This window comes from Corylus avellana, chromosome 7 (genome assembly GCF_965113065.1).
Source record: "Corylus avellana chromosome 7, dhCorAvel1.hap1.2, whole genome shotgun sequence".
Lineage (NCBI taxonomy): Eukaryota > Viridiplantae > Streptophyta > Magnoliopsida > Fagales > Betulaceae > Corylus > Corylus avellana.
The window spans coordinates 17,216,975-17,244,249 of record NC_142496.1 but is presented as its reverse complement, the minus strand read 5'-3'; the positions used below and the strand labels follow the sequence as shown (position 1 = coordinate 17,244,249).

Here is a 27,275-nt window from a genome sequence, read left to right as displayed (position 1 = left end):
GTATTTTCAAAGACTTAAATCCTTGAGTGATACTCTTGCTGCTGCTGGGCATCCCTTAGACAACTTTCAGACTCAATCGTTTCTTCTTGGTGGTTTGGGTATAGAGTATGACCCATTCGTCACATCCATCGATCACCACCCGTGTGGATACATCTCTCATTGATGAAATTTATGGTCACATGCTTACTTAAGAAATGCGTTTGGACCACAACCAGCCATCACCAAATTTGTCACTTCCTTCAGCCAACTACACTGCACGTGCTCCCCTCAATCGTGGTAGAGGAGGTCGATTTCAATCCTCTGGCCGTGGCATACTGCAAGGCCGTGGTGCTCAGTTTGGGCGTGGCCATCGTGGTTGTGGTTTCCCTCTAATGGAAGAGGACGTGGTTATTTCTTAGGATCTTCCACTGGTAGCTCTCGTCCCACTTGTCAGGTTTGCTACAAGTTGGGTCACACCACCTTAAATTGCTACATCCGGTTCAACCACTCTTATCAACTTGAATCTACAACTTCAACTCAAGCTTTGTATTCCTCACCTGATCTTATTCCGGATGAGACTTGGTACCCGGATATTGGGGCCACAAACCACCTCACAAATGACGTGAAAAATTTCACTATTTCAGTAGAGGAATACTATAGTAACGATTAGATTTGTGTGGATAATGGCTCCGGTCTCCCTATTAGTCACAATGGTTCGGCTTCTGTACCCTCTTCTCGTCGTAGTTTTCTTTTAAAACAACTCTTTCTTGTTCCTAATATTTGCAAAAATCTATTGTCTGTTAGTAAGTTTGCATCTGATAATTCTGTATATTTTGAATTTCACTCTTCTTTTTTTGTCATCAAGGATTGTCAAACCAGGATCATCCTCTTCCTCCATCAAGGACCACTTAAAAGTGATCTCTACCAATTCCTCTCATCTTCAGTTTTTTCTTCAATAAATCAAGCCTGTGTTGGTGAACGTACATCTGCTTCTCACTGGCATCGTCGCTTGGTCATCCTGCTTTCCACATTGTTCGGTATATCCTCTCGAAATTTATGTTACTTGTTTCTCAAAATAAGTTAGTCTCTAAATGCTAAGCGTGTTTGTAGTCAAAGAGCCATCAACTACCGTTTCCTATTTTAAATTATGTTGCTATTCAGCCCTTAGATTTAATTTATTATAGTGTACGGGGTCCTTCTCCTATCACATATTTTCACGGGAATAAATATTATGTTTCTTTTATTGATTCGTTTAGTCGTTATACGTGAGTTTTTCCTATTCAATGCAAATTTGATATGTATATTGTCTTTGTACATTTTCAAACAATGATTGAACGTCTTCTAAACACTAAGATCAAATGGGTTCAAACAGATTGGTGAGGGGAGTATAGCAATCTCCATTCATTTTTTTTTAAAACAAAATTGGCATTGTTCTTCGTGTATCTTGTGAAGAAATTTTTGGGCTTAACTCATCTTATAAAACTGGTTCTATATGAGAGGGTTGTCCATTCCTTATAAACTTATGAAAAAATTGGTGATTTAACATGGTATCAAAGCCTGCCACATGACAAATGGGGTCCATATTACTTATCCTTTGACAAGGACCAGGAAAGTGGATTACAGCTGTTACAGAGTTGAAAATGTTAAAAAGGTTCCTCCAACAACATAGTTGAATTTTAGCAAAAAGTCCAAGTACTCCCTCAAATTAGGATCATGATTTTCTATAATTTTAAAGAAATTATAGATTCTCAAATTACGAAATATAGGTCGTTATAAGCATCAAAACGCTCAAAAAATGTCATCTATTAAAAATGTGGCATCTTATAGTTGAGAATTAAGTATATTTTTATTAGGAAAAAATACACTTTACCCCCCTAAACTATTCACCTATTTGCACTTTTAACTCCAATATTTAAAAAGTGACATTTTACTCCCTAAAAGTATCTAACATTGACACTTGACCCCCATGAAGTACACTTTACCCCTGAAGTATTTTGAGTTGACACTTTACCTGTCCGAAGTAACTAATTTTTGAGGGGCTAAAGTGGCAACTCAGGGAGGTAAAGTGTCAATTCAAAATACTTCAGGGGGTAAAGTGTACTTCAGGGGGTCAAATATTAATGTCAGATACTTTGAGGGGGTAAAGTGTCATTTTTTAAACATTAAGGTTAAAAGTGCAAATAAGTGGATAGTTCAGGGGTAAAGTGTATTTTCTCATTTTTATTAAGTCCTTTTTCTATGCTTAAAAAAGATTTGAGCCAAAAACTTTATTTTAGTTTTTGGAAATGAAGTGTCTTTGCAAAAGTTAAGAAAAAAGCTTTTTAAGAGAAAAACTCTTTTTGGCTGCCTCAGTAAAATGTGTTATTATTTTAGTGTTTCAATACTTAGAAACCCCCTAAATTTTGTAATTTGAAAATCTATAATTTCTTTAAAATCGTAGGGGGGTCCTAATATGATTTTATATATGATTAAGGGGTTATTTGCTAAACAGCATAACGTCCCCAAACACTGTTTATGTTTTGTAAGGAAAAAAATGAGTGTAATAATTAGTATAAAAAAAGTGAAAAAGTAGTATTGAAAAGTGAAAAAAAAAAAATTTGTTTTGCAGTAATTTTTTTATTTAAATAGTAGTAAAAAATAAATGAAGTGATATAAAAAGTGAGAATATTTTTATGTTGATTTTTTTTAGAAATAAAGTGAATAGTATTTGGGAATGGGGCGTTGTTTAACAAACAACCCCAAACTAATTAATTAAATTCAAATTTTAATTAATAAATGTTTTGAATGCCAAATCTCTTTCTATGGCAGGCCATGCAAATGTGACTTACAATAAATTTAATGAGAAATGTTAGGGGTCAATATTTTCTTCATATTTGACTCATCTTATCTTATAAAGTAACCATTATATTTGTAGACTTAAGTGGGCCTCATACAAGTTAATGGTAGACCCCACAAATTTAATTATTGATTTATTTAATTTATAAGAAAATATGAGTTAAATATGTGAAACTATATTTCTCAAAATTAATCTACCAATTATTCTCTATCATTAACTCTATTAAATTTTGTATTTAATTATATAATTAATCATGTGTCGAATGATGCGGGCTAGGCCTATTTAATTTAAGTTAAGTTAGTGCACCAAACTTTCCTTTTATTGATTTAGGTCTAAATTACTGCAAAAACATATATATATATATATATATATATATATATCGGTAAAGATAAACACAACGTGCACGCCAGCCAATTTTTTTTAATAAATTAAAAAAAAAAAAAAAAAAAAAATTTGGCTGGCGTGCTTATGAGGCTGGCGTTGTGTGAATCACGACCCATATATATATATATATATATATATATATATATATCCGATTATCCGATTATCAAAAAAGAATAAAATAAAAAAGAAAAGATCCAGAAAACGTATAGCAAGCAGGCAGGTAGTGAAGCAGCAGAGAAACTCAAAAGATGTCACTCTTTCTCCTCAGTTCTTCCTCGCCATGTTCACTGGTGCGTGGCCCTTGAACCCTCCTAATTACTCTCTCTCCCTCTCCGTTTCCCTCTGTGTTTTTGTGTTTAGTAAAATAAGTATATATATATAGTACATGGATGACAGTGGAAATCGAAGAACCCCATGGCCAACCCCTTAACGTCATCCAAAGAGCTGAGCCGCAACAGCAGCAGCAGCAGCGTTCGATTAAGGAGTTATCATAGCAATAACAAAAATGGGGTGAAAGCTTTTTTCTTCAATCCCACCGATGAACCCATTATCAAAGAAGCTCTTAAGGTATTTGGAGTACTACTTTCTACTGCCTCACCCTTTATTTTATTTTAATCTATTGTAAAACAACATCTCCGTTTTTGCTATTTCCTCTTCATTTTCTTGGATGTTTTGAGCTTTTGTTCGTTGGTAAATACTGCTAATGGCTCTCATATTTTGCCGCTTTCTTTTTCCTTTTGTATGTTGCTCTTGGTCTTCGGATTTGGGTATTGCGTGAACTTATTGGTGTCACGTTCACTCATGAAATTATTTCAATTTGGATTTGCTCATGGAATCTGGTGATATGTTATATTTGAATGCGCCAATTATTGATGGGATGTTAGGTTAAATTGGAAGCTCAAATGTGGATCTAAATTTGATGTTTAGTCTTGTTATGAGGTGTTAAGAAGTTATAACGGTAAGTAATTTCCTTGGAAGAGTATAATCCTTAGGAAAGTTGCACTTTTTATTTTGACAGCTGCTTTTGGGAAAATTTTAACCGTGGACAAATTCACAAAGAGGAACATCATCCTTGTGAACTTCTGTTCGACTGATAATTCAATACTTGATTGCTAGAGAGTTATGTTTATATAAATTTGTGATTTTTGGGTTTCAATGGGTAATGCCTCAGAAAGTGGTTGAGGTGTACTTCAACTATAAAGGTCTCTTTGGAAAGCATATAGTAGCAGTTCTATTGGAAAGCGTCCCCCTTTTGCCTTATGTGGACAGTATGTAGCGAGAGAGGAATAACCGCACAAATTGTGTTGAGTTGTCTGACCTTGAGTTAGTGCTTTATTAATGTGGTATTGTATGATTGATCTACTGGTTGTGGAAATGTTGACATCCCTTCATTTGTAGACTTTGTTGATAATTTGAATTTTAGTGTGTAATTTTTAAAAGGGTTCTATGTATACTTCTTATATCCATAGATTACATCTCTTTCTAATAAGATTTTGATTACTAAACAAAAGAAATTAAGGTCAATAGAAAAATTGCTTCCATGTTTTTGTTACATGGAAAAGTAATAGTTTGTGGGGAGCACTCACTTAAATAATAAGTCTATCCTGAAAGCCTTAATGAGCTAACTGGTGTCGATCTAAACTTTTTATCTAAATAATTGGGTTGCTACCACAATAGAGTTCACAAGTAAATATTGAGCACTTTGTTTCTTGATTTTATTTTCTATTGAAGAAGATTTAATTCTTGTTTAGGTTGCATATGAGTCAAGAGATTCAATTAATGAAGGGCTTTATTTGTATCAATTTCCTGCTTGGATCTCTCTCCCTTAACACACACGTGCGTGCACAGATAGATACACCCACACACATGCACGCATGCACATTCACACATATGTACTCACCCACCTGCACTCACACACATACTCACTCACACATGCACATACACACCCGCAAAATTTCATGTGTGTGCCACATGTTTAGATGAGGCTGACAGGCCATAAGACTTGATTTCTAGAGTTTACCCTATGCTTGGAGACTAACTTTTAAGTATCTGAAGTAGTTTAATCAAGACCATTGGACAGATTTCTTTATTTGGTGATGTATATCTTACACAACTTATTTCAAGTTTGGTGCCATATGTTGTTTTCCTGGACAAGTTATGTTTACAACTTTTCTTACATAGTATTTCTAACATTCATTCGTAAATTTGGTGATGTGTGTCTTATACAGAACTTATTTCAAGGTATCATACCATTTTCTTGGAGAAGTTTAATTTAGAACTTTTCTGACCTTTTATTTCTAACAATTATTTATCAATTTGGATATATAAGGAGGGCGTGGAGAGGTTTTTTGAGTTTTGTTAGATATGAGTTGAGAGATGGGTTCAAGATCAGGTTTTGGCATGATTTGTGGTGTGAGGACTAGCCCCTGAAGCCACTTTTCCATATTTGTTGAGTATTGCATGCTATAAGGAGGCATGTGTGTTGGATCATATGCAGTTCATTAATGGAATATATCTTTTATGAGACCAATGCATAAGTGGGAGGTGGATTTGGTCACTTTTTTCTTTGTGCTTTTGTTTTCTATCATATTGAGGCAAGGTGGTGATGATAAAATATGCTGGATCTCCTCCAAAAGGCGGAGGTTTGAGTGAGGTCCTTTAATCATGATTCTTAAGGCTCCTTTGAAAATTACGTTTTTTGTTTGGATGACGGCATTAGAGAAAATCTTGACTTTGGATAACCTAAGGAAAATCATGCCAAAACCTGATTTTGGATCCATCTCCCACCTCATATCTAACAAAATTTGAAAAAACCCCACCACCTTTTCCTTATATATTTCCATACTCCAACTCCGAAGGTTCCCCTAACTTCCTTAGAACATCAACCTCCCCTCATGCTATCATATTTAGTTTCCACCATCGATCTCCACAAAAGCTCCCTCTCCATAGTGTAACGCCATAACCATTTTCCCAAGAGAGTTAAGCTAAACTGAATCCGAAAGGCACCAAGAACGCAAGGTACTACCTGGGTACACAAGAAGTATACAAGAGAAACACCTAACTAAAAGGAGAAAAAATAACAAGGAAATCATGGAAGTTAAGTACCACAGTTGCTAAGAACACAACTGTCCAAGTATAACTTTTACTGAAGGCTTAAATTCAATTATCTTGCTAATTTGTGATGGCAAAGCGAGTGGTGCTCTGTGTCTTTGTTGCTTGTGTGTATTATGGGTACTTCTGTTTTTAGTAGTTGATTCTAGAGGCCAGCAGATATTTTGCCCACTTTGTCACTTCATGACTTCGTTACAACTTTCTACTGGATTTGGAATGCAGAATGGGTTGATGCGTTAATCAAAAGTGAGATGGCATTCACTTAGGCACTTGGGCAAGGGAAGACTGTATAGATAACCCCTTATTACTCTTTACGTTATGTGGTGACTTTGCTGAGACAGTTGCCTTACGCTCCCTTGGCTGACGTGACAGATGCTAAAAAGTCAGTGCATCATTGAACCGGTAGGTCTACTCTTAGGCTTACATAAATGACTCACAAACTAGGCATAATTCAAATAGGGACATCTTCATACAATGGTATTCTACCTTCCTAATGTTAATGAAGAACAAATGAAATATATAAACATGAAGCTTGTTAGAATAATAAGAGTCATGACATTTGGTCTCTCTCTCTCTCTCTCTCTCCAATGATAAGAAACTTCTGATCTTTCCTCGTTCTCATTTGTATCTTCTCCTTATTGTTGTCCTCTCTTCTTTGTCTCCATTATTTATGACGATGATGACGATGAATATGCTTATATTGGTCAAACTCATTAGATATGACATACTACAAATTCACAATCTATCTTTCGACTAATTTTATATATTGGAGTCCTCACCTTGTTTGGCAAGCGCCTTTCTACCATCCAGTGTATCAGGCCATCCAGGGGCTTACTGCCTTCAGGGCTCCATTCTTTCTTTCTTATTGTTTTTCCTTTTTGCTTTTTCTTTGGAGTGTATGCAAAGGGAAGATTCATTTTGAACACTAGCAATTTCTTGAGCCTGTAAAGTTTACTCTCTTGACTGCATATGGTTACTGTTTCTATAATTGATTTAAGCATGTACATATGCACACAAGTGCAGGGAGATCCAGACACAGGCGGATGGATGCAAACACATACGAATTTGAGGACCTCACATCTAGTTTAAGCTGTAAATCTATTTTACTATACCATAACTTCACCTTAAGTTTTACCTGTTTTGGCATGTTTTTACATATATAATAAGGGTATGGAGGGTAGAATATCTCCGGGGCGTAATTGAATCCAATATGTTGCATTACGCAATGCACAAACACATCCCTTGCGAATTCCGTCTTTGATCCCTGCAGTGGAGCTCTGTGAGCTCAACAATAAGTTGGTAAAGAAAAGACTTATTTTTGTTCAATTTTATGAAACTCATATTGGATTACTTGTTCAATAAATTTGTCTTGGAACGAATCAAATATCTGAGAGCTTGATGATCTGAATATACCACGAATTCTCGATGTAGTAAATAGTGTTGCCAATGGTGAAGCGCTCTGGTTAATATATTATCTTTGCTCCATTTCCATGTGATTTTCTTTATCAACTCTCTTTTGTTTTCCCATTATATGGCATGTCCAAATAGCCATGAGAATGCGTTTGTGTAAAACTTGAAATATGGTTTCTAATATTTCCTCTGAAATCTATTGCTATGTTTCCCACAGGAGCCAGTTGCATTCATGGGTGGGATGTTTGCGGGGCTTTTGAGGCTTGATTTGAAAGAAGACCCACTAAACGAATGGATTTCAAGGACGGTTGAGGCATCTGGAATTACAGAGGAAGAAATTGATGCAGAGGGGTCAAAGGCCGAAGAAGAAGTCCCACAACAAATTGAGATTGAATGACATTTACCTTACCTCCATCTGTATACTACACTCTCACTTGTTCATTCATACTTTGATGTTTGACTAGCATACAATAATCATCATTCACTGTGAAATGCCTGTGACAAGGAAGTTCATTCACCCTCACTCTCTCTCTCTCCCTCTCCTAAGTTAATAAATAGTAGTATGATTTTTTTAAATTGCAGTTTACCATTAAAATCATGCGTTTTTTAAAATTTTTCACATTGCCTGCCGATTTGAAAACATAAAAATTAAGTTTTTAAATCATAATTTTTTAAAACACATTTCTAAAGTAATGCATTTTTCACAATTGAGTAGTGATTTAGTGAACACTGGCGTGCATGAACAGTGTGCACATCAGTGCTCATATATTATAAAATATTATTTAAACAATAAAAAAATATTAATAATAATATATGAACACTGGCGCACACACTCTTCATGCAGGGCCGTGTTCACTAAATCACACTCTTTTTTATATAAGAAGTTCTAGTGTCAAACGCACTCACTCTTAGTTGAGACAATAACTTTTGTTTTTTCTCATTTTGTTCTCTTTCTTGCCGGGGCTTTTGTTTTCTCATATCGAAGATATTTTCTCAAAAAATTATTTAATTCTAAGTTTTTTAATGAGAGAGTGAAAATAAATCTGAATATGCATAAAAAAATAAATAAATAAACCTGAATGGTTAAAATAAAATTACAAGTATATGTAATAATTTTTTTTACCTAAGCCAAATCTTACTTCAAATATAAAAATATAAAATTTGGACCGTCAATTTTTATAACCAGAGATATACCGTTATTTTTTCCATAGAACCTAAGCTTAAGATGGTAATTTGTGTTTGTATGTCGGGTTCAAATTTTGTTAAGGCATGTATATAGATTATATAGGCCAAGTTTAACTTGATCTATTTAATTAAACGGGTTAAACTCATTAACCTTAATTCTCTAATTTTGTATAAAATTTATGTTGGGTTTACGAGTTATGTCAAAAATTGTATATTATTATGTCATGTACTGAGTTTAGATCGTATCAAAGCATGAATATAAAATTATATAGGTCAAGTGGTCAACTTAAGTCAACTAATTTAATTAAACGAATTAGACTATTTAACATTAGCATTTTAATTTCGTATTACGTTTCTATTGAGTCACTCTTGATGATGTAAAAAATAAAAAATTAAAGAATTAAAAATAATAATAAATAAATAAATTGTAGGTAAGCGGGATCCAAATAAGAATCATGAGAACGAAAAATACCAAAACCCTTTCCAATTTGAAACCCCACGAGAAGGAGACCAGTAGTCATGGCCACTGCGGATGAAGAAGAAGGAAAGGTGGTAATGGTGAGGATAGGATCGTACGGAGGGAAGGCGAGGGTGTTATTGGTTGGAGAAGAATCAGCTGCGGAGGAGACCATGCTGCTCTGGGGATTCCAACAGCCGACTCTCTCCAAACCAAACGCATTCGTCTCCCAATCCTCTCTCCAACTTCGACTCGACGCATGCGGTCATTCTCTCTCCATTCTCCAGTCCCCTTCTTCCTTGGTATCCCATCCCTCTTTCTTCTTCTTCTTCTTCTTCTTCTTCTTCTATCATTAGCAGCTGTATCTGGGCCATTGTTCTTGAATATTTGGTTTATTCAACTGCAGGGTACGCCTGGAGTTACTGGAGCAGTGATGTGGGACAGTGGTGTTGTGCTGGCGAAGTTTCTAGAGCATGCTGTGGACTCAGGGATGCTTCTTCTTCAGGGCAAGAAGGTTGTTGAATTGGGCTCTGGCTGTGGATTAGTTGGGTAATTGTAATTCGCAATCTCTTTTTAACTTTTATCCTTCTTTATCTCTATATGCTATAATCAATCATGAACTCTATCCTGAATCACTACTTATTCTAAAAATTTAAGCATATAAAAAAAAAAAAAAAAAAAAAAAAAAAAATTTCAATCATTTAATTTATATTCTAATTCTTCTTTTTGTTTTTATGCGTGGGCTCAAACTCCGAAAGATAAATTATGGAAATAAAGTTCGAATTTAGGATCTTTGTTATGATACTATATTAAATCACTACTTGTCCCAAAACTTAAGCAAATAGAAAGAGATTAACATTTAATTTATATTATAACACTCTCATCAGTATTTGTTTGTGGAGTGTCTCTTGAATGGGAAGAAACCCAGAACATATAATGTCAATAGCATCCATTTAAGAGAGCCCTACCCATGAAGGCTAGAGTTTTCACTTAGATTTTAGATGTTTATCTAGTGGTTGGACCAGAAATGAGTTGCTTCTCTTACTTGAGGCATTTATTCTTGTTTTGTTTTCCAGCTGCGTTGCAGCTCTTTTGGGTGGTCAAGTTATCCTTACCGATATGCCTGATAGACTAAGGCTACTGAAGAAGAATGTTGAAGCCAATCTGAAACACGGGAATGTGCGGGGTTCTGCAACAGTTATGGAACTTTTATGGGGAGATGATCCTGACCAGGAGCTAATTGAACAAAAACCTGATTATGGTAATAAGCCAACTTTAATTCTCCCTTACTGAAAACAGATACATTAATTTTTTAGTGCTGGACTCCGAGTCTACATCGCTGTCTGGTGATAAAAGATATACCGAATGCTAATGAAGATATTTCATCATGCCTGTCTTGCTTTAGTTGGCTGTTCTTGGTGCATAGATTTTATGGATATACATATAGGAGACCAAAATGATTCTGCTTTTAGAGATACGATCTTGCTTATATTAACTATTATGAAATAGTTAGTCAGCCAAAGTTTGTTTTGAGATTAAAGGATTGGAAACAGAAAGGAGAATATTTTTGAAAATGAGACATTATGGTGGAATCAACTTTTTTCTTCTTATTTTGATAGTCAAATTTAGTGTCATATCATGTTTCTAGTAATGATGTTTAAGTACCTGATATCGGGACATTTTAAAGACTGTCAAGTATTGGTAATGCAGTACAAGTTGTACTGTCATCAAACCTATAGCTGAGAGTCAGTTTAATTTAAGTTACTGTCAGCTTGTGTCCGACTCAAACTATAGTTGAAAATTTTCTATCCTCTGGACCCAACTTGATAATGAAAAAGCCTGACCCGACGAGAGTCAAGTTGGAAATTAGAGAATCAGTTCATAGTTATAAAAGGAGATATGCAGTAAAGCGATTTGTCTTCTTGTGAGTTGAGGCAGCTCTAAGCATAAGCATAAGTTTTAAGATTTATTGAATTCACTTATTACAATGTTGGTGTATATATATATATAGACTTTTAAGTGAAATATTCCATTTCATGGTATGGTCAAACTATGACCCGTGCCTATCTCCTGTTTAGTCTTTACTATCTATTCTTGGCTTGTAAGCATTAATCTTTCGGCTCTGAAAGATCGATTTTTTGACAATTATTTCCAGGTCATGTCAATTGAACCCCTGCAGCCATCATTCTGTGAGGGTTTTTGGTGTGGGAATCAGTATGAAAAGCATATATCTGTCTATTATACTGGAATTAGCAGCGTTTCAAATATATATGTGCAATAATGACTGTTTTGGTTGCCTTCATTCTTCAGTGTGGACCACCACATGGTTTCTTGATAGTATTCATTACACGATTCTTCCAAAATTTATTATAATTTGATACTCATTGACATTTGTTTGGTTTGATTTTTCTCTTTTAATTTTTCAAGGATGACTTTTACTTATAAATTTCTATTATGTCAGTGCTGGGCTCAGATGTAGTCTATAGTGAGGAAGCAGTGGCAGATTTGGTGGCTACCCTACTGCAACTCTGTGGATCTGAAACAACCATCTTTTTGTCCGGTGAACTGCGAAATGGTAAGAACTCTATTGTTTCTTCTTTCCATGCAGATTATTGATCTAAATACTTCATTCTGTGGCAGACGCTATCCTTGAATACTTTCTGGAAGTTGCAATGAAGAGTTTCACAGTTGGACGTGTGGATCAGACACAATGGCATCCAGATTATTGCAGCAGCCGTGTTGTTTTATATGTTCTAGTGAAGAAGTGATAGAGAGAATGAAGATCTGAAGTTCAAGTCCTCTTTTGTAATTGGGTAATTATATCTGCATAGTTATGCACTTTTAGGCCCTTGGGCTTTAGTTCAACTGAATGCAATGATAAAGGGTATGGTTTGGATAGATTGGGGTAAGTTGGTTCAAAAACTCTTACTAATCACCAAGATGTGAGGAAATAGTGTTGTACACTAGCCATTCAAGAAGATGAGAAGAAACATATTTTGACTTTGCTTAATGCCTTATGAGCATGCTTGACAGGAGCTGATAAAAATTTCCTTGGTGGAATCTGCCCAATGAGATTTAATTGCTGCCTGTAAGTGGTCATTTAATAATTTTTTTGCCAACGCCTTTGGGCCAAGTGGCACTAATCCTTCTTTATTAGCGTAAGCTGCAGAGTTCTGGAGTTTGAACCTGGCCATTAGAGTGGGGATGAGCAAGGTGAGTAGGCTTACTGAAAAGAAGAATGTGTATATATTCTCTTAAAACGATTGTAATTGTTTGACATGTATGCCTATTTGTATTACTTGGTGATGTTCTAGCATTCCTATAAGACTAATGCTAATCTTCACACTATATTTTCACATTAGCTTCACACCAGCTGATGCAGCTTCCCATGTCAAACGGCAACCGGGTTGAAATCTAATGTGAAGAGTAGCATTACTCTTCTTATAATTTGTTTATATGATGTAGTCTTTACATTTTCTTTGATATCTTTTTGATAATCAAATGATGAAATGAAAATTTTCAAGTGTTGGAGAACTTGGATGCAACCATAGCACTCAAGTGGGTGTAATTAGTTTATGTAATAATTAGTTTACCAAATTGTGGTGATGCAAAATCTGCATCTACATGTCCAACTAAGTTGATATTTTAAGAACAAATACCAGTATCAATGATACCCTTTAAATATCAAATAATCCACTTTTTTATTAGTTGAGTGAAAATTAAATTACAATAGCAAACTAAAGGAAAAAAAATTACAGATAACCAAAACAAAGGCAAAAAAATTAGCATGGTCTATTGCAGCAAGTCATTTCATAGTTACGGAGAGGAACCTTAAGATGGAAGGAGTAAAACGGAAAGCTACCAACTGTGCTGGTAGTGACGGTCCATGGTGCTGTCAGAATCCACTTACGAGCTCAATGATTTCTACTCGCCACTTGGATTCGCCTGGCAAAAGACCAGAATGGGCTTTATTGCAATGACCCTCTTGGTAGTACAAGTATTTAACAGATTATATGAAAGAAAGGCATTAGATAAGCTAATAAATGATTATCAAGCTCTGTAACATAACATTATTGACAAATAATTCTAATTATTTTTCTGTAACTAATTATTTGTTTGTAAAAATCAGAATTTAGGTTGTGTTTGTTTAATAGAAAATTTTGGACTAAAAAAATCTCTATCCTTTTTTTATTTTTTTATTTTTTCAATTTACAAATTACAAGGATCATTGAGGCAACCTTTGTGAGTGAGTTGGGGAGGCAGCAACCCGCTCCTCATAGAGGTCACGGTGCCTTTGCGACCTTCATCTCTTTTGAAGGAGTGGATCTACATGCCCGCCATGGGAGGAGGAGAGCACCAGTACTTTCTTAAAAAAAATAGTCATTAGCTAAACAAAAAAAAAATTGATTACCTATTTTAGATAAAAGATTTGAATAATGACTCTTGATTTATATTCCGTTTACAATTTTTTCTTAGAATCTACTGATAATATTTTACCATTAAAAAAAAAAAAAATCCCTTCAACTAGAAAGTCATTGCAGAAGCTATAAAAAATCCAAACTAATAAAACGGACACTTGATTAATAATATTTTTATTTCTGTTAGAGAAATTTTTTTTAAAAATCAGTTTAGTACTTAGTAGTAATTGTCACTCATCTTTTAGTGAATTGTTGCAAAATGTATCTTTTAATTATTAACCAAGAAAATAAAATTATGATGATTTTTGTTTTTTTTTACTCAAATCAACACAAAATTTTCCAAAGAGTTTCTTTCTTTGGACTCCTCTCACCAACCAACCTACATGCCTAGTACCTACCGCATTGTCCCATGACCCGGGCACCTACTGAAATTCATTCTTCTGTTCATCTTTCGACCAACCCCCGTCTGTCTTACCCAGTTGGCAGTTCCCCTTTGCATCTGCTGTTCCGACAAAACTTGCTCGAATGTCGTCCGCCAAACATCCCCATGTCATTACATGCAAAGGTTTGATTTCTGGGTCACCTTTTTTTTTTTTTGTTCTCTCGAAATTAAAGTTGTTATTTTGTTGATATGGCAAACAGTTTGTTTGTGGGTTCATTTGTATTTTCTTTTTTGGATGAGAAGTTGTAAATATACTTACTTTTAGATGGATTTGTATGAACTGATAAAACATAAAAGCTGCGGTGGCATGGGGAGCTGGAGAGTCATTGGTGATGGAGCAGGTTGAAGTGAGTCCGCCCCAACCCATGGAGATTAGGATTAAAGTTGTTTCCACCTCTCTCTGCCGCAGCGATGTCACGGCTTGGCAATCCCACGTAAGATGTATTGTGATACTCATAGGTCTATTACTTTGAACAAGTGTACTTAGGTAGATGTGCTGGTTTATAGCTCTGATTTTTTGGTGAAGAAACAATTAGAGGGAACATTGCTTTGTGGGGTGATTCCAGTACTGGTTGTTATGTGGCTCTGTTTGTTAATGGTTTTTAGAAGGGTATGTTTTGTTTGAAAAAGTAGTAGTTTTTGAGTGTTTTGTGTTATTTGTTAATATTTTTGTTTTGGAAAGAGAAAACGGAGGGAGAATGAAAAATTGTTATCAAACAAAGCCCTCATTTTGAATCTACAATTGTCCCTTTTCATATTACATTTCAGTCAAATTAACCTCTTCTAAAAGATTATGACAGAAGTGAGGCACTTGGAATTTGCAAGACACAAAAATGCAATGCAATATCATTCAAACTCTGTGTTAAAGCTGATAATTTGATAATGTAATTCCATGGAAGAGTAAAGGCCTTTCTGTCGTCATGGAGGAGATTGGGGTGGCAGATTGTCCACAACATTGGATTCAGTACCTGGCAATATATGGACAAATTTTCTTAAGATCAAAATGAATGTTGCCACATTGCAGAAACAAGTAGTTTTAAATAGCACCTGTGGCCCTAAGTAGAGTAGAATTGTGGGGAGTAAAAGCAAAAAAGAAATTTTGGCCGTATTTGCTGTTAAAAGTGTTCAATATCACTCTGGGAGCTCTTTGTACAACCTCTATCAATCCATGAATCAGTTCTTAAGAAGGGTAATTAATACACTGTAAGGGGAAAGAGTAACACACATGGATGATGCCTTTATCAAAGAATAACACACAGAACAGTATACCGTCTTCTTTCAGCAAGACCATCTTTGAACTGTTTACCACATAGCTGTAGAGGAGTAGGAAGGGTTGATGACATACAGTTCATTGACATGGCTGTTTAGCATATTTAACCCTAATTGTCTCCCATGTCAAAGGCTCAGAGTCCAATCAGTACCAACTTGTTTACTTTTATAACCTGATTTAGGAATTTTCTGTTTTGAATTGAAATCCTTGGCTAGCTGACATTTTATGCTTTTGAAATCCTAATCTCAAGATGACAACTACTGCAAGTGCTTACTGGACATTACCATGAATTCTTATTTGAGACACATAATTATTAATCCAGCTTAATATCTGTTAATTATAAGAAAAATTAGAAAACATGAATTAGATTAAAAGTTGAATTTCTTATGTTTATTGCTGCTCTTGTTGGAGGCTTGAGATATATGGGATATTCAGTTAACTATTTCTCCCATGCATGGAGGAATTGGTCGAACAATTAGCTAAGGGGCTAAACGAAGGTTGTAAGAGGAGACAACATTGTTTGGTAGAGCACAATAGAATTAATATTGTTTTCAATATGAAGAGCCATGACTCTTCAAAACATAGCATTGGCTGGCAACTCAGCATCAGATAAGAGAAAGAATTTTAATATATTAATCCCCAAATAGTCCTCAGTATGGAATGTCTTAAAAGCATGTCATTTTTGTTACCTTTGGAAGCTGAAGCCGAAGTTGATGTTATAGTTGATATACTAACATTTCTGATAGGGGAAGGTGTTTTTGGCAGTTAAAAATTCCTCAAAAATGCTCATGGTTTTGGAGGAAAAATTTAAAATTAAGAGAAGTTGCTAAGAAGTTTCTGAGATTTAAGGTTTGGGATGGGTCTCAAATTCATCTTTGGTTAGATAGTTGGTGTCCAGATAGTGTTTTGGTGAAGAAATATGGATAGAGGGTGGTCCATGACTTGGGAAGTATGCTGGATGATAAATTATCTACAGTTATGCTTGGAAAAGATTGGCATTGGCCTCCTGCTAGGTTTTTGGATCTTGTCAATATCCAAAGTAGTTTGTGTTTTGTGAAAATAGGTCTATGTGGGTGAATTAAAAAAAAAAAAGTGTTATGCTGGTAAAGATAACTTATTTTTTATTTTTTATTATTTTTTTTTATAAGTAATAACCAATCTTATTAACGATACTTGGGAGGACATTAGAAGTAGAAGGCCAAAAGTTGAGTGGTGGAGGCTGGTTTGGTTTGCATTGGCCATTCCGAAGCTTTCTTTTATACTTCGGCTTGCTAGTCAAAAGGGGCTTACAACTGGAGAGAAATTTTTAAGCTGGGGGTATAGGGGTGAGGTGCAGTGTGTATAGCAAACATTGTGTGGAATGTGTAGAACATCTGTTCTTTGACCGTGGTTATGGCAAGAGACGATGGCGGGAGCTTATGAGGAGAAATCAGTGCTTGATCCTCCTTTGGCTTGGTCAGCGGCTTGGTCAGAAATTCTGGAGTTGGGATAAAGGACTGGAGCAAAAAAAGCTTGCAGGCTACCATGTGCAAGTTATGCTGGAGTGCAGCTGTTTACCACCTGTGGGGGCAGCGAAATGACATTAGGCATGGTAAATCTCCTAGAGCTGAAGAGAAATTGTTAAAAGATGTTGTTTGGGATATTAAACATAGAGTTTGAAGTAGAGGAAAAATTCAGGAAGAATGACATAAATGTAAAAATCTATATAGATTGGGATATTTTTCTTGATATTTTGTATTGACAGTTTTTGGCTGTATTCGCTGTCTGATTCTGGTTGTATGTTTATAGATGGAATAGGCAGATATAGTTGATTGATAGGTTTGGTTGTATGTAGTCATTTGGGTTGTATTTTTGGTTCTTGGTTTTTCTAGCTTTAGGCTAGAGTGTGGTGTAATTTTGTTCTGTTGTTAATGAATAAAAAAAAATGTTTAATCTTTGATACTTTATGCTGTACTTCTCACTCTACTACTCTGTTATTTGTTTGGGGGAGGGGGGCCAATGTTCTGAGTGGCTGACAACATGCTTGTGCAGGCTATATTTCCTCGAATATTCGGTCATGAAGCGTCAGGGTAATGTCAACTTACTCTCTCAGTAATTTGATTTGTAATACTTAATTTCCCATGGATGATTGTAGATTAATATTAGTTAAAAGGTGATGGAAAGAAGCATTTAGATATTTGTTTAAACTCCAGAAAACTAACCGTGTCTAGAAAAAAGTAATTATTATTGTTGAATCTCCAAAGAGTCATAATTAGTCTGTCAAATGTCTCGAGTAGTTATGAAATCAATTAAGTCTTTTAGTTTTCCAAGTCCAGTGTACTCATGAAAGTCTATAAGTCCCAGGTTTGAAGGTCTGATTTCTTCTAGACTCTTGTGATCTCAACTCTTTATATGAGCCGGTTTATAAGCATTTCAGAAGCATGAATGATTTAAAGCAATCAGCTTCCTAAGAATTTAATTCCAGAGTTTGAAGGAAAACCCTTTACAAATTGGTATCAGATCTTGATTTCAAATCTGTCCAAGGAGGTGGACTTCTCCCACACCTAATTCCATCTATAGCAGCCAACCATTGAAAACAAAGATTTTTTTTTTTTTTTTTTTTTTCTTCTGGTCTGCATCAAAAAGTTTGCATTTTTTGGGCTACTATTAAATTCTTAAAGTGCTATGTTAAAATTACTAATTGACTTGTCCATATGGTATGTAGATCAATAAATTGGCCTATATACTGGACCCTAACAGAGTTTATGTTGTACATGGGATACATAGAACATCATGCAGATCTCACTAGGATTGGACTTAGGTAAAGGCACAGGAAATGTTTCATCAAGTTTTGCAGACTTAATACCACGAGGATGATTAGTCCTAATGTTCCTATAATGTAATAGCTACACTTACTTAAATGCTTGTTATACTTATGATTGATTAGAGAAATGGGTTCTGAACTTTTGGTTAGTAGCACTTTTGCAGGATTGTTGAGAGTGTGGGGGAAGGAGTGACAGAATTTGAAGAAGGGGACCATGTGCTTACAGTATTTATTGGAGAATGCATGAAATGCAGACACTGTACATCAGGCAAAAGCAACATCTGTGAAGTACTGGGGTTGGAAAGAAGAGGTGTAATGCATAGTGATCAGAAGACACGCTTCTCGATAAATGGAAAGCCCATTTATCACTATTGTGCAGTCTCAAGTTTCAGTGAATATACAGTGGTGCACTCTGGATGTGCTGTCAAAGTGAGCTCACTTGCACCTCTGGAGAAAATATGCCTTCTGAGTTGTGGAGTAGCAGCAGGTAAACTGTTCAAATCATGATAATGTCATGAAGTCTTATACTGCCATGCCATTTTTATTTTGCTAAAAAACATTTGTGCATGTGTGTTTCTATTTTACTCTGAATAGGCACATATGCAGCATGAGTCAGGAATTTTTCCTTGATTTCGAGGGAGAAGAGAGTTTGTGGTGGGTGGGTGGGGGGACTCTATGTCAACAGAATCACATCAGCCACTTGGGACACAATTTTATCCTAATCAACCAACTTTACCAGGAAAGATTACAATTTTAGTCCAAAAGGTTGATGGGGAGATCTTGGTTCAACTTATTGTTCTTACAGATATCATGGAATTAGCTATACTGTAAACAAAGAGCAGTGATATATATCACATGGGCATGCATGAACAGTCATGCACGCCTGTGTTTAATTTTTTTTTTTAATAATTAAAATATTAAAATATAATATTTTAAGTATATTTTATAATTAAATCACACGGGCATGCATGACTGTTCATGCATGCCCTTGTGATGTATATCATTGCTCGTAAACAAAAATACAAAAGTGGTTCCTTTATGATTTCTTTATTCGAAGGGGGAAGGGGGGGCTCTCCTCAACCATTCCTTGCCCCTCTCCCAAGACACATTAAATGCGCACACACACTCACATATATATACTCGTGTCTGGATCTGTCATTTAAATTATCTGCAACTGAGAAATAATTCTTGGTTCTGCGTGACTGTACTCATATTTAAAGGGAAAGAAAGAAAAGAACTTTAGAAAGGAATATCAGAGGTGCACCTACATGCATACATGTGTGTGCGTGGGTGCCTGGGTCCGTATGTGTGGATGTAAAGAATTGCTCGTTCCAATACAATGTGCTTAACAATGGGGTTGTATTATTAGGTTTGGGTGCAGCTTGGAATGTTGCTGATATATCTAAAGGATCAACTGTGGCGATTTTTGGACTTGGAACAGTAGGCCTTTCTGTAAGTATTCTAGCATAGTAACAGTAACATTGCTTCTTATCTCCTCCATAAGAGCATGGTGATGAGCTATCTCAATATGATTTTGATTAGTAACTGCTTCTTGTAAGAGTAGGTTGCACAAGGAGCCAAACTTCGGGGGGCATCTCGGATTATCGGTGTGGACACTAATCCTGAGAAGGGTGAAAAAGGTTTTATGGCTTTTGCTCTTTCATATTCCGGGATGCTGAGCTTTAAGCCATTATAAAATTCTTTGTTGGTGCTGATGTTTACTTATTGGTGTAGCAAAAGCTTTCGGAGTAACAGAGTTTCTCAACCCAAATGACTCTGATGAACCTTTGCAACAGGTTAATATTACTAAACAGCAACTTTTATTTTTATTTTTTTTTATTTTTTTATTTTTTATTTTTATTTTTTGTCTTTTACAAGGAGTATACATTAAAGTATGATACAGAGAGCATTAAGAAACCAACTTATAAACTGATTGGTAAAATTCTTTCAGATTATTAAGCGTATCACTGATGGAGGGGCAGATTACTCATTTGAATGTATAGGTGATACCGGAATGATGACTACTGCATTGCAGTCATGTTGCGATGTAATCCTCTCAATCTCCCCATTAATCATGCTAATTTAAGAATGTTTTCTTAATTGCAATTCACTTGAACATTTCTTTGTGCATTCTTGTTTCTTTCAGGGATGGGGTTTGACTGTTACTCTTGGTGTACCTAAAGAGAAGCCAGAGATGAAAGCTCATTATGGACTATTTATTACTGGAAGAACATTGAAAGGATCTCTATTTGGTGGATGGAAACCTAAGTCTGATCTTCCTTCATTAGTGGACATGTACACAAAGAAGGTAAGCGGCTATGAAAACTTTCAGGAAGAGTTACTTGACCAAACTTAACTTTTTCGGGTTTATATATTGTCGAATTTGTTGACATTTGCATGTAGGACATGTTATTTTCAATGTCTCTCTTTCTGTTTTACATTAGTCAAAGCATCAGATCTTGGTGTGCACTTGCCTTGCCAGATAACATATCTTTCATCATTCCTAGGAAGGCTTACTAACACAAGGCATTGGAATGCCCAGGAAATAAACCTAGAGATGCCTAGGCCCTTACCCTAATATAATTTAGGTTGCATGGTACTTTTTCTTTTTTTGTGGGCAATTGTGTGGATACTTAAGAATACTGGGTTTATACGTTGAATTGAACCTTTAGAAATTGTGCAAGTTAATTACATTGATTAGCTCAAGAATTTCAGAGAGTCCTTCCTGCTATGCTTTTATAAATAAATTTGCTTTCCGCAATTTGCAATCTTATACATTAGTTTTTGACCCTCTATAAAGGCACTTGTAGATTGAATCTCACTTGAGTTTTGTCCATGCCTGTTTTCTTTTACATCCTACTGGACTTTTACATCACAATTTAACCTAAAAGATAATCTGGTCATTTTAGGAGAAACTTTTCCATTTTATCATATACATCAAAAACTAAATGAGGAATATATGTAAATAGAAATTCTTTTCCAAATAATTAAAAACTGAACAATGTGGCAACCTTTGAGAAAAGAAGAAGCAAAGAGCTAGTGTGAGTTGAAGCATAGAGATTGCGACTGAAATTTCGAGTTAGTGAACATGCGTATAATACTTTAACTTTGTTACATGGTGGATGTCTAACTTTACAGGCCTTTCTGGCCCTGAAACTGCTCCCCCAAAATAAACGAATGCTAAACCAAAAATTAGGGAATGGATAAATTGAAAATTTATAGGGGATGCATTTGTCAATTAGTCACTTATTTGTGAGCAGAAAAAGAGAAGTCAAGATTACCAAATACCCTCTCCATGGATGAGGTGATGAAATTGACTGGTCCTGCACGCATGTGCATTTGTTGTCTTGTAATATAATTAACTAGATAGTTGAATGATGTAGGACCAAATCTAGGAACACAAGAAGACACCGCTCGAGTGCTCGTTGATTGGTGTTGTTGGCTCGGTGCTACTAGAGAGCACTAGTCTATGGGCGCTTGAGTGGTGCCCTCAGATTGTACTACTCCGTTCGAGAGGCACTCGAGCAGTGCACTTCCAGGAGACCCATGTGATCTCCTGCTCAAGCAGAGTTTTGGTAGCTGCACGCCTATAGGAAACTATCCCAGAATGTTCACTATCCCAAATCGATTTTCTCATTAGTTGTGACTTAATCTTAGCATTATTGTTTGGAGAAAGTTCACTGAAGACCTCCGAACTTCCACCCGTTTTGAAATAACCCTCCTAAACTTCAAAATCTCTTAATTTAATCCCCTGAACTTTCAATTGCTTTCAATTTGGACCATTCCGTCAATTTTAGTCGTTAAAAATACAAAAAAATACCAAAATATCCCTGATTTTTGTTTTTTTTTTAAATAAAAAAATGTTTTGGAAGTTGAAATTTTATACAAAAGTTAGGGGTATAAACGTCATGTAACATTTAAAATCTGACAGAGGGGTCCAAATTGAGAGCAATTGAAAGTTTAGGGGACTAAATTGAGAGATTTTGAAATTTAGGGTGGGTTTATCAAATCAGGTGGAAGTTCAGGGGTCTTCAGTGAAGTTTCCCCTTATTGTTTCCCATAGTAGATTAGGACTTGCCATCTTTTGTTGTTTCCCCTTTTGGACGCTTTGCTTGCCTTTTTAAAGTTTTAGCCAATGTAAAAATGCTAAGATTATTACTGAAGCCTTAGTTTTGGGAATAGGATCCTCTCCATTTCAAATGAAATGGAGAGTATCCATTTAATGTAAAATGAAGGGACCAGAAGGGTAATATTGTAAATTTTCAACTTTAATATTAAGACGATATTACCCCTCATTTTACACTAAATAGATATTTGAAATGGAGAGGATCTTTTTCCTTAGTTTTGTGAGTGATAAGAATATATAACATTTCAAGTTCTCTTTTAAGTTGTTGAATCAGCATACAAAAGACGCTGTTCATCTGTGCTGATTTCTTTTGGCTTCTGCTATGTCATTGATTAACCCGTTTTTATTTTCACGATTTTTTCCTGCAGGAAATTGAGATTGATGAATTCATTACTCACAATATGCCATTTGAAGATATCAACAAAGCTTTTGATCTAATGAAAGAAGGAAGGTGCTTGCGTTGTGTTATCCACATGCCAAAGTAGCTTTGGTTGTATTGAATTTGATATGCATAAATATTGGTGTGGTGCATGTGAGCATCTGATCGTGCTTCTCTGTTGATTGTTTTGATGTAAAAGTGGTACTTGTGAAGGAGGATTAGAAGTTAATCCACAACTATATTCTTGTGTTAGAACTACTGAACTAGGTAGTCGGGTAAATTTAAAATTATACTCTATTTCTTTTCTTTTTCGTTTGTGAGCTTGTGCTGGCTGTGTGTAGACTTTAATTCATTTCCAGTCTAGAAGGAAGGGAAAATGAAAGCTAGAAAATATATTCTGCATGTTGTAAAAAAAATGTTGTTTTTATGGTAATATGATAATACCTTACTATATACGACATTATTTCTAGATTTGTATGCATTTTTATATATATTTAAACACAAAAATGACGTTTCTTGTATTTTTATATATTTATATAGGCGGTTAGCGGTTTTTCGATTTTTCCTAATCAACTTCTTAGCGGTTAGCGGGTAATAACTGACCGCCTTTTCACCCTTGCTAATCGCCTACCTTATATATTATTGTTGTGAGTGCACTTGTGAGTATTGAGCCCCACATTGAGAAAATATAAAGAAAATAGTAGTTAATATACATAAGTGGATCTTAACCCATTAGCTTAGGCTTTTTGGGCTAGAGTTATGTTCAACTATGTATATTAATGTACTCTGAGCAAAAACTTTATAACTGCTATATCTCCCAATAAATGGTATCAAAGCCAAGCAAAAGAGAGTTGGGTCAATGTGAAAAGATTCACAAGTGAAGGGGAGATAGTTGGCTTTTGAGCTAGAGTTATGTTCAACTATGTATATTAATGTACTCTTTGTAAAAACACCATAACCGATTTATCTCCGAACAATTATATATATTGTTTATCTCCAAACAATTATATATATATTGTTTATAAAATAATAATAATATACAAAACCACGTCGTTTTAGTGCATTTGATATAGGGTTCATTTTGAGTTTAATGAAATTGATCTTTATTTATAATAATAATAATAATGATAATATTCTTGAACTTTGTTACATTTTGAAGCCCTCTGATTATTTTTTAGAAAAAAGCCCAAAACCATTTAAAATATGCCTTAAAAAGAGGCTCATGGAAAGCCCAAAACACAAAAATTCGATAACCGCCTAAGATGATTGCAGTTGGCAGTTAGAGGCATTAACTGTTAACTAAAACAACTTGTACGGTTGACAGTTATATAAACCGGCTAATTGTCTAAAGCGGAACAGTTGCTATTATGAAAATTCAATAACTGCTTAGAAAGTTGTAGTTTGCGATTAGTGGAAATAACTACTAACCGCAATTGTACACCCTTATTATTAGCAACGTATTCATACCAGACCAACTATCTAGCAAGTTCGATTGATAAGAGCCATCAATGTGTTTTTGGCTTTGTCGGCTACGACAATGAAATGTTGTGTTACATGAGGCTTCATCTTTTCATTTATAAAAGAAGAAAGAAAAAGTAAAAGCGAAATTCTCATAAGAATCTATACTTTACTTCATTGAATTACAATTGGACGATTTTAGAAAAGAAAAAAAATATACATATGAAAATTTGCTATTACTTTTTCTTTCTTCTTTTGTCAGTGAAATAATAAGAATCAAACGATTTTAGAAAAAGAAACATGAAAGAGAAGAGAAGAGAAGAGAAGGAAGAGGGTTTTAATAGAAAGAAGACGAGAGAAGTAGGGATTCGATGAAGATGTATAGATTTAATTTCCTTTACAAATTAAGTTAGACTGATTTAATTTTAAGTAATTAGATTTAATTATGAGTAAACTTAACTATTAATTTACAATAGTTGTTATTAATTACCAAAACATAACAAGTGATGAGATAACAAGTGTCATATGCCCATTGGACAACAATTCGCTCATTGGTTGTGTATATACTATACTATAGTATAATAACTTTTATAGGAACTTACTACAAACCAAGTCATTTGTTCCCTTCATTAAAAGGATGACACGTCAGCATAAAACAACAAAAGCGAGTGTTGATAAAACAATGGATAGACATACTAGGTTTTCCAAATCCTACATACTTTAACAAGGATTTCTAGTACTACCTCCACTAGAATTTACATTAGCATTCATTCACATTGGTTTTTTATATTTTTATGTACAATGGCTAATCAAAACCCACTTTATCTAGATAATAAGTTTAGCTAATGAGTTTTAAAAGACATCATAATCCGACTATCTATTTTTTTATTTATATCATTTAAATTTTTTTTTTTTTTTTATAAGGATTGTATTTTTCCTAAAGATCCTATTTTTTATTTTTTGAGAAAAAATAAATATAGAGAGAAAAAATAGTATATTAATGAGATGAATCTGTAAACATTCACAAATACAACAAAAATATATATTGTATTTGAGATATATAATCCAATGTAAATAATTTTTTAGTGTTTACTTACTTATTTTAAATAAGAATAAAAAATGACTAAGCTATTGCGAATGGGCTCGTGTAGGCATAAGAACCCTTATAGTATATAACAAAAAGGTCTAAAGGTCTCAAAATCTCACATGCCCAAGTAACCGACTTTGGAGGTAGTGAGTCATTCTCTTTTGCAATTTTTTTTTTTTTTTTTTTTTTGAATCTAATCATATGCTTTTTCAAACTTGTTTCTTGGGAATCTTCCCCTATATCTCATATATATCATACATGTTCCAACAGCTTCCTAAAATATTCTTCCTGGACCCTTAATTAAATTTTCAGAATTACTCTACTCCTTATTTTCTTTCTTTATTCCTTGCTCTTCTACTGTTCCATTGCTGTATAAATGGTACTTAGAAGATAATTATATCAGAATTTACTCTTCAACACGTGCTATACGTTCTCTCTCAGTATTTCTCTTTTTTCTAATTTTTAAAATCACCATTAAATCTTTCGGTTCACGAATGGTAATTTTAAAAATTTGAAAGATGAAAAGAGGGAGGTTGAGATGAGAAAATTATATTTTTAGGCATGCATGCTCGTTCAATATTATCTCTTTCTCCATTAATCCTTGTAATTTATTATAATTACTTAAAGAGACGTGCCTTTTTTCTTCATATAATAATTAACAATATTACACCACTAATTAATTAAGGATTAAGAAGGATCCCTTGCAAAAAAGGTATTGAATTTGGAACTTCTGACGTAGCTGAACTAACTCTATTTTCTTTAGCTTTTTTTTCTGTTGTTATTAGGTGAGGAAGGTGAGACTTCAAGCACCAATCAATGCATCCCACATAAGCTACGTAGAAAAAAAAAAGTCAAAAAGAAAGCTAAATTCTACCTATATATAACTATATAACTATACATGTATATACATTACAAAACCATATAATATATTTTATATTATATATTATATATATACTGTTGCAGATGAACAATAGCACTGCAGAGTAATATCTATACACCAAATGGCAGAAAACCAAAGAATTCATCCGGTAGCCGTGGATGTGGAAGCCCCGCCAACAACTCCTCTGGTGCGTCCCGGCGCATCGGTATCTGAGAAGGGTAGTCCGGCTCGGCGACCGCCTCCAGTGCGGCGCCCCATTCCGGCGATAATCCATGCCAAGCCACCGAAGCGTGCAAGTTGTTGTTGTTGCAAATGCGTGTGCTGGACTATCAGCCTCCTTCTTCTCCTTATAATTATAGTTGGAGCCGCCGCCGGCATTCTCTACCTCGTCTTCCGACCGAAGCTTCCGTCATACTCTGTTGATAGCTTGAAGATAAGCAGCCTAGGCCTCAATCCTGACATGTCTTTGTATGCGGAGTTCGACGTGAAGATCACCGCCGACAACCCGAACGAGAAGATCGGAATTTACTACGAGAAAGGCGGCCGGTTGAGCGTGTGGTATGCGGACGCTAAGCTCTGTGATGGGTCGCTTCCGGAGTTCTACCAAGGTCACCGGAATAAGACGCAGCTGCACCTTGCCTTGACCGGGCAAACGCAGTACGGCAGCGGTTTGATGACGGCGCTGCAGAAGCAACAGCAAACCGGGCGCATTCCGCTGGATCTTAAGGTTGATGCGCCGGTGGCAATCAAACTTGGGAGGTTGAAGCTGAAGAAGGTGAGGATCTTGGGACAGTGCATGTTGGTCGTCGATAACCTTTCTGCTAATAATTCCATCAGCATTAAAGCTAGTAATTGTAGCTTCAGATTGAAGCTTTGAGTTCATCTAGTTTCTCTTTAGATATTGATTATTTTCTTCTTTTTTTCTTTTTTCCATTTTTTTTTTTTTTTTTTTTTTTTCATATCACCCTGTAGTTGCAATGCTTTGATACGATATGTACTGTTCTCTTTTATGTTTATTTTTAAATCTAAAATTTTCATCCTCATCATTGG

The 27,275-nt window shown here is 35.1% G+C and overlaps 4 protein-coding genes across 7 annotated transcripts; all 4 read left to right on the top strand.

The window, feature by feature from the left end:
- Positions 1–3,392: 3,392 nt before the first annotated feature.
- LOC132184425 (UPF0426 protein At1g28150, chloroplastic) lies at positions 3,393–8,243 on the top strand. Of its 2 annotated transcripts, none has more exons than XM_059598053.1 (3): positions 3,393–3,489; positions 3,596–3,766; positions 7,938–8,243. In XM_059598053.1, the coding sequence occupies exons 1-3, from the start codon at positions 3,448–3,450 to the stop codon at positions 8,115–8,117; spliced, it is 393 nt and encodes a 130-aa protein (XP_059454036.1). In that variant the 5' UTR covers positions 3,393–3,447; the 3' UTR covers positions 8,118–8,243. The 2 variants fall into 2 exon arrangements, with proteins under 2 accessions (XP_059454036.1, XP_059454037.1); XM_059598054.1 differs by having other exon boundaries at positions 3,399–3,489; positions 3,582–3,766.
- A 1,123-nt stretch (positions 8,244–9,366) lies between these two features.
- LOC132184411 (S-adenosyl-L-methionine-dependent methyltransferases superfamily protein) lies at positions 9,367–12,668 on the top strand. Its single transcript, XM_059598036.2, has 5 exons — positions 9,367–9,664; positions 9,769–9,911; positions 10,439–10,623; positions 11,824–11,937; positions 12,003–12,668. Exons 1-5 carry the CDS (start codon positions 9,425–9,427, stop codon positions 12,128–12,130), a joined length of 810 nt encoding a protein of 269 aa, XP_059454019.1. The 5' UTR covers positions 9,367–9,424; the 3' UTR covers positions 12,131–12,668.
- A 1,476-nt stretch (positions 12,669–14,144) lies between these two features.
- LOC132183949 (GroES-like zinc-binding dehydrogenase family protein) lies at positions 14,145–23,089 on the top strand. Of its 3 annotated transcripts, none has more exons than XM_088518129.1 (10): positions 14,206–14,345; positions 14,520–14,656; positions 17,524–17,561; positions 18,460–18,782; positions 19,665–19,747; positions 19,860–19,935; positions 20,030–20,091; positions 20,247–20,342; positions 20,442–20,603; positions 22,790–23,089. In XM_088518129.1, exons 1-10 carry the CDS (start codon positions 14,306–14,308, stop codon positions 22,904–22,906), a joined length of 1,134 nt encoding a protein of 377 aa, XP_088374255.1. In that variant the 5' UTR covers positions 14,206–14,305; the 3' UTR covers positions 22,907–23,089. The 3 variants fall into 3 exon arrangements, with proteins under 3 accessions (XP_088374256.1, XP_088374255.1, XP_088374257.1); XM_088518131.1 differs by having other exon boundaries at positions 14,263–14,345; positions 14,488–14,656; XM_088518130.1 differs by lacking the exon at positions 14,520–14,656 and having other exon boundaries at positions 14,145–14,345; positions 22,790–23,088.
- A 3,248-nt stretch (positions 23,090–26,337) lies between these two features.
- On the top strand, positions 26,338–27,102 carry LOC132185810 (Late embryogenesis abundant (LEA) hydroxyproline-rich glycoprotein family). The gene has a single exon (XM_059599602.2). It carries the CDS (start codon positions 26,347–26,349, stop codon positions 27,100–27,102), a length of 756 nt encoding a protein of 251 aa, XP_059455585.2. The 5' UTR covers positions 26,338–26,346.
- The last annotated feature ends 173 nt before the right edge of the window (positions 27,103–27,275 follow it).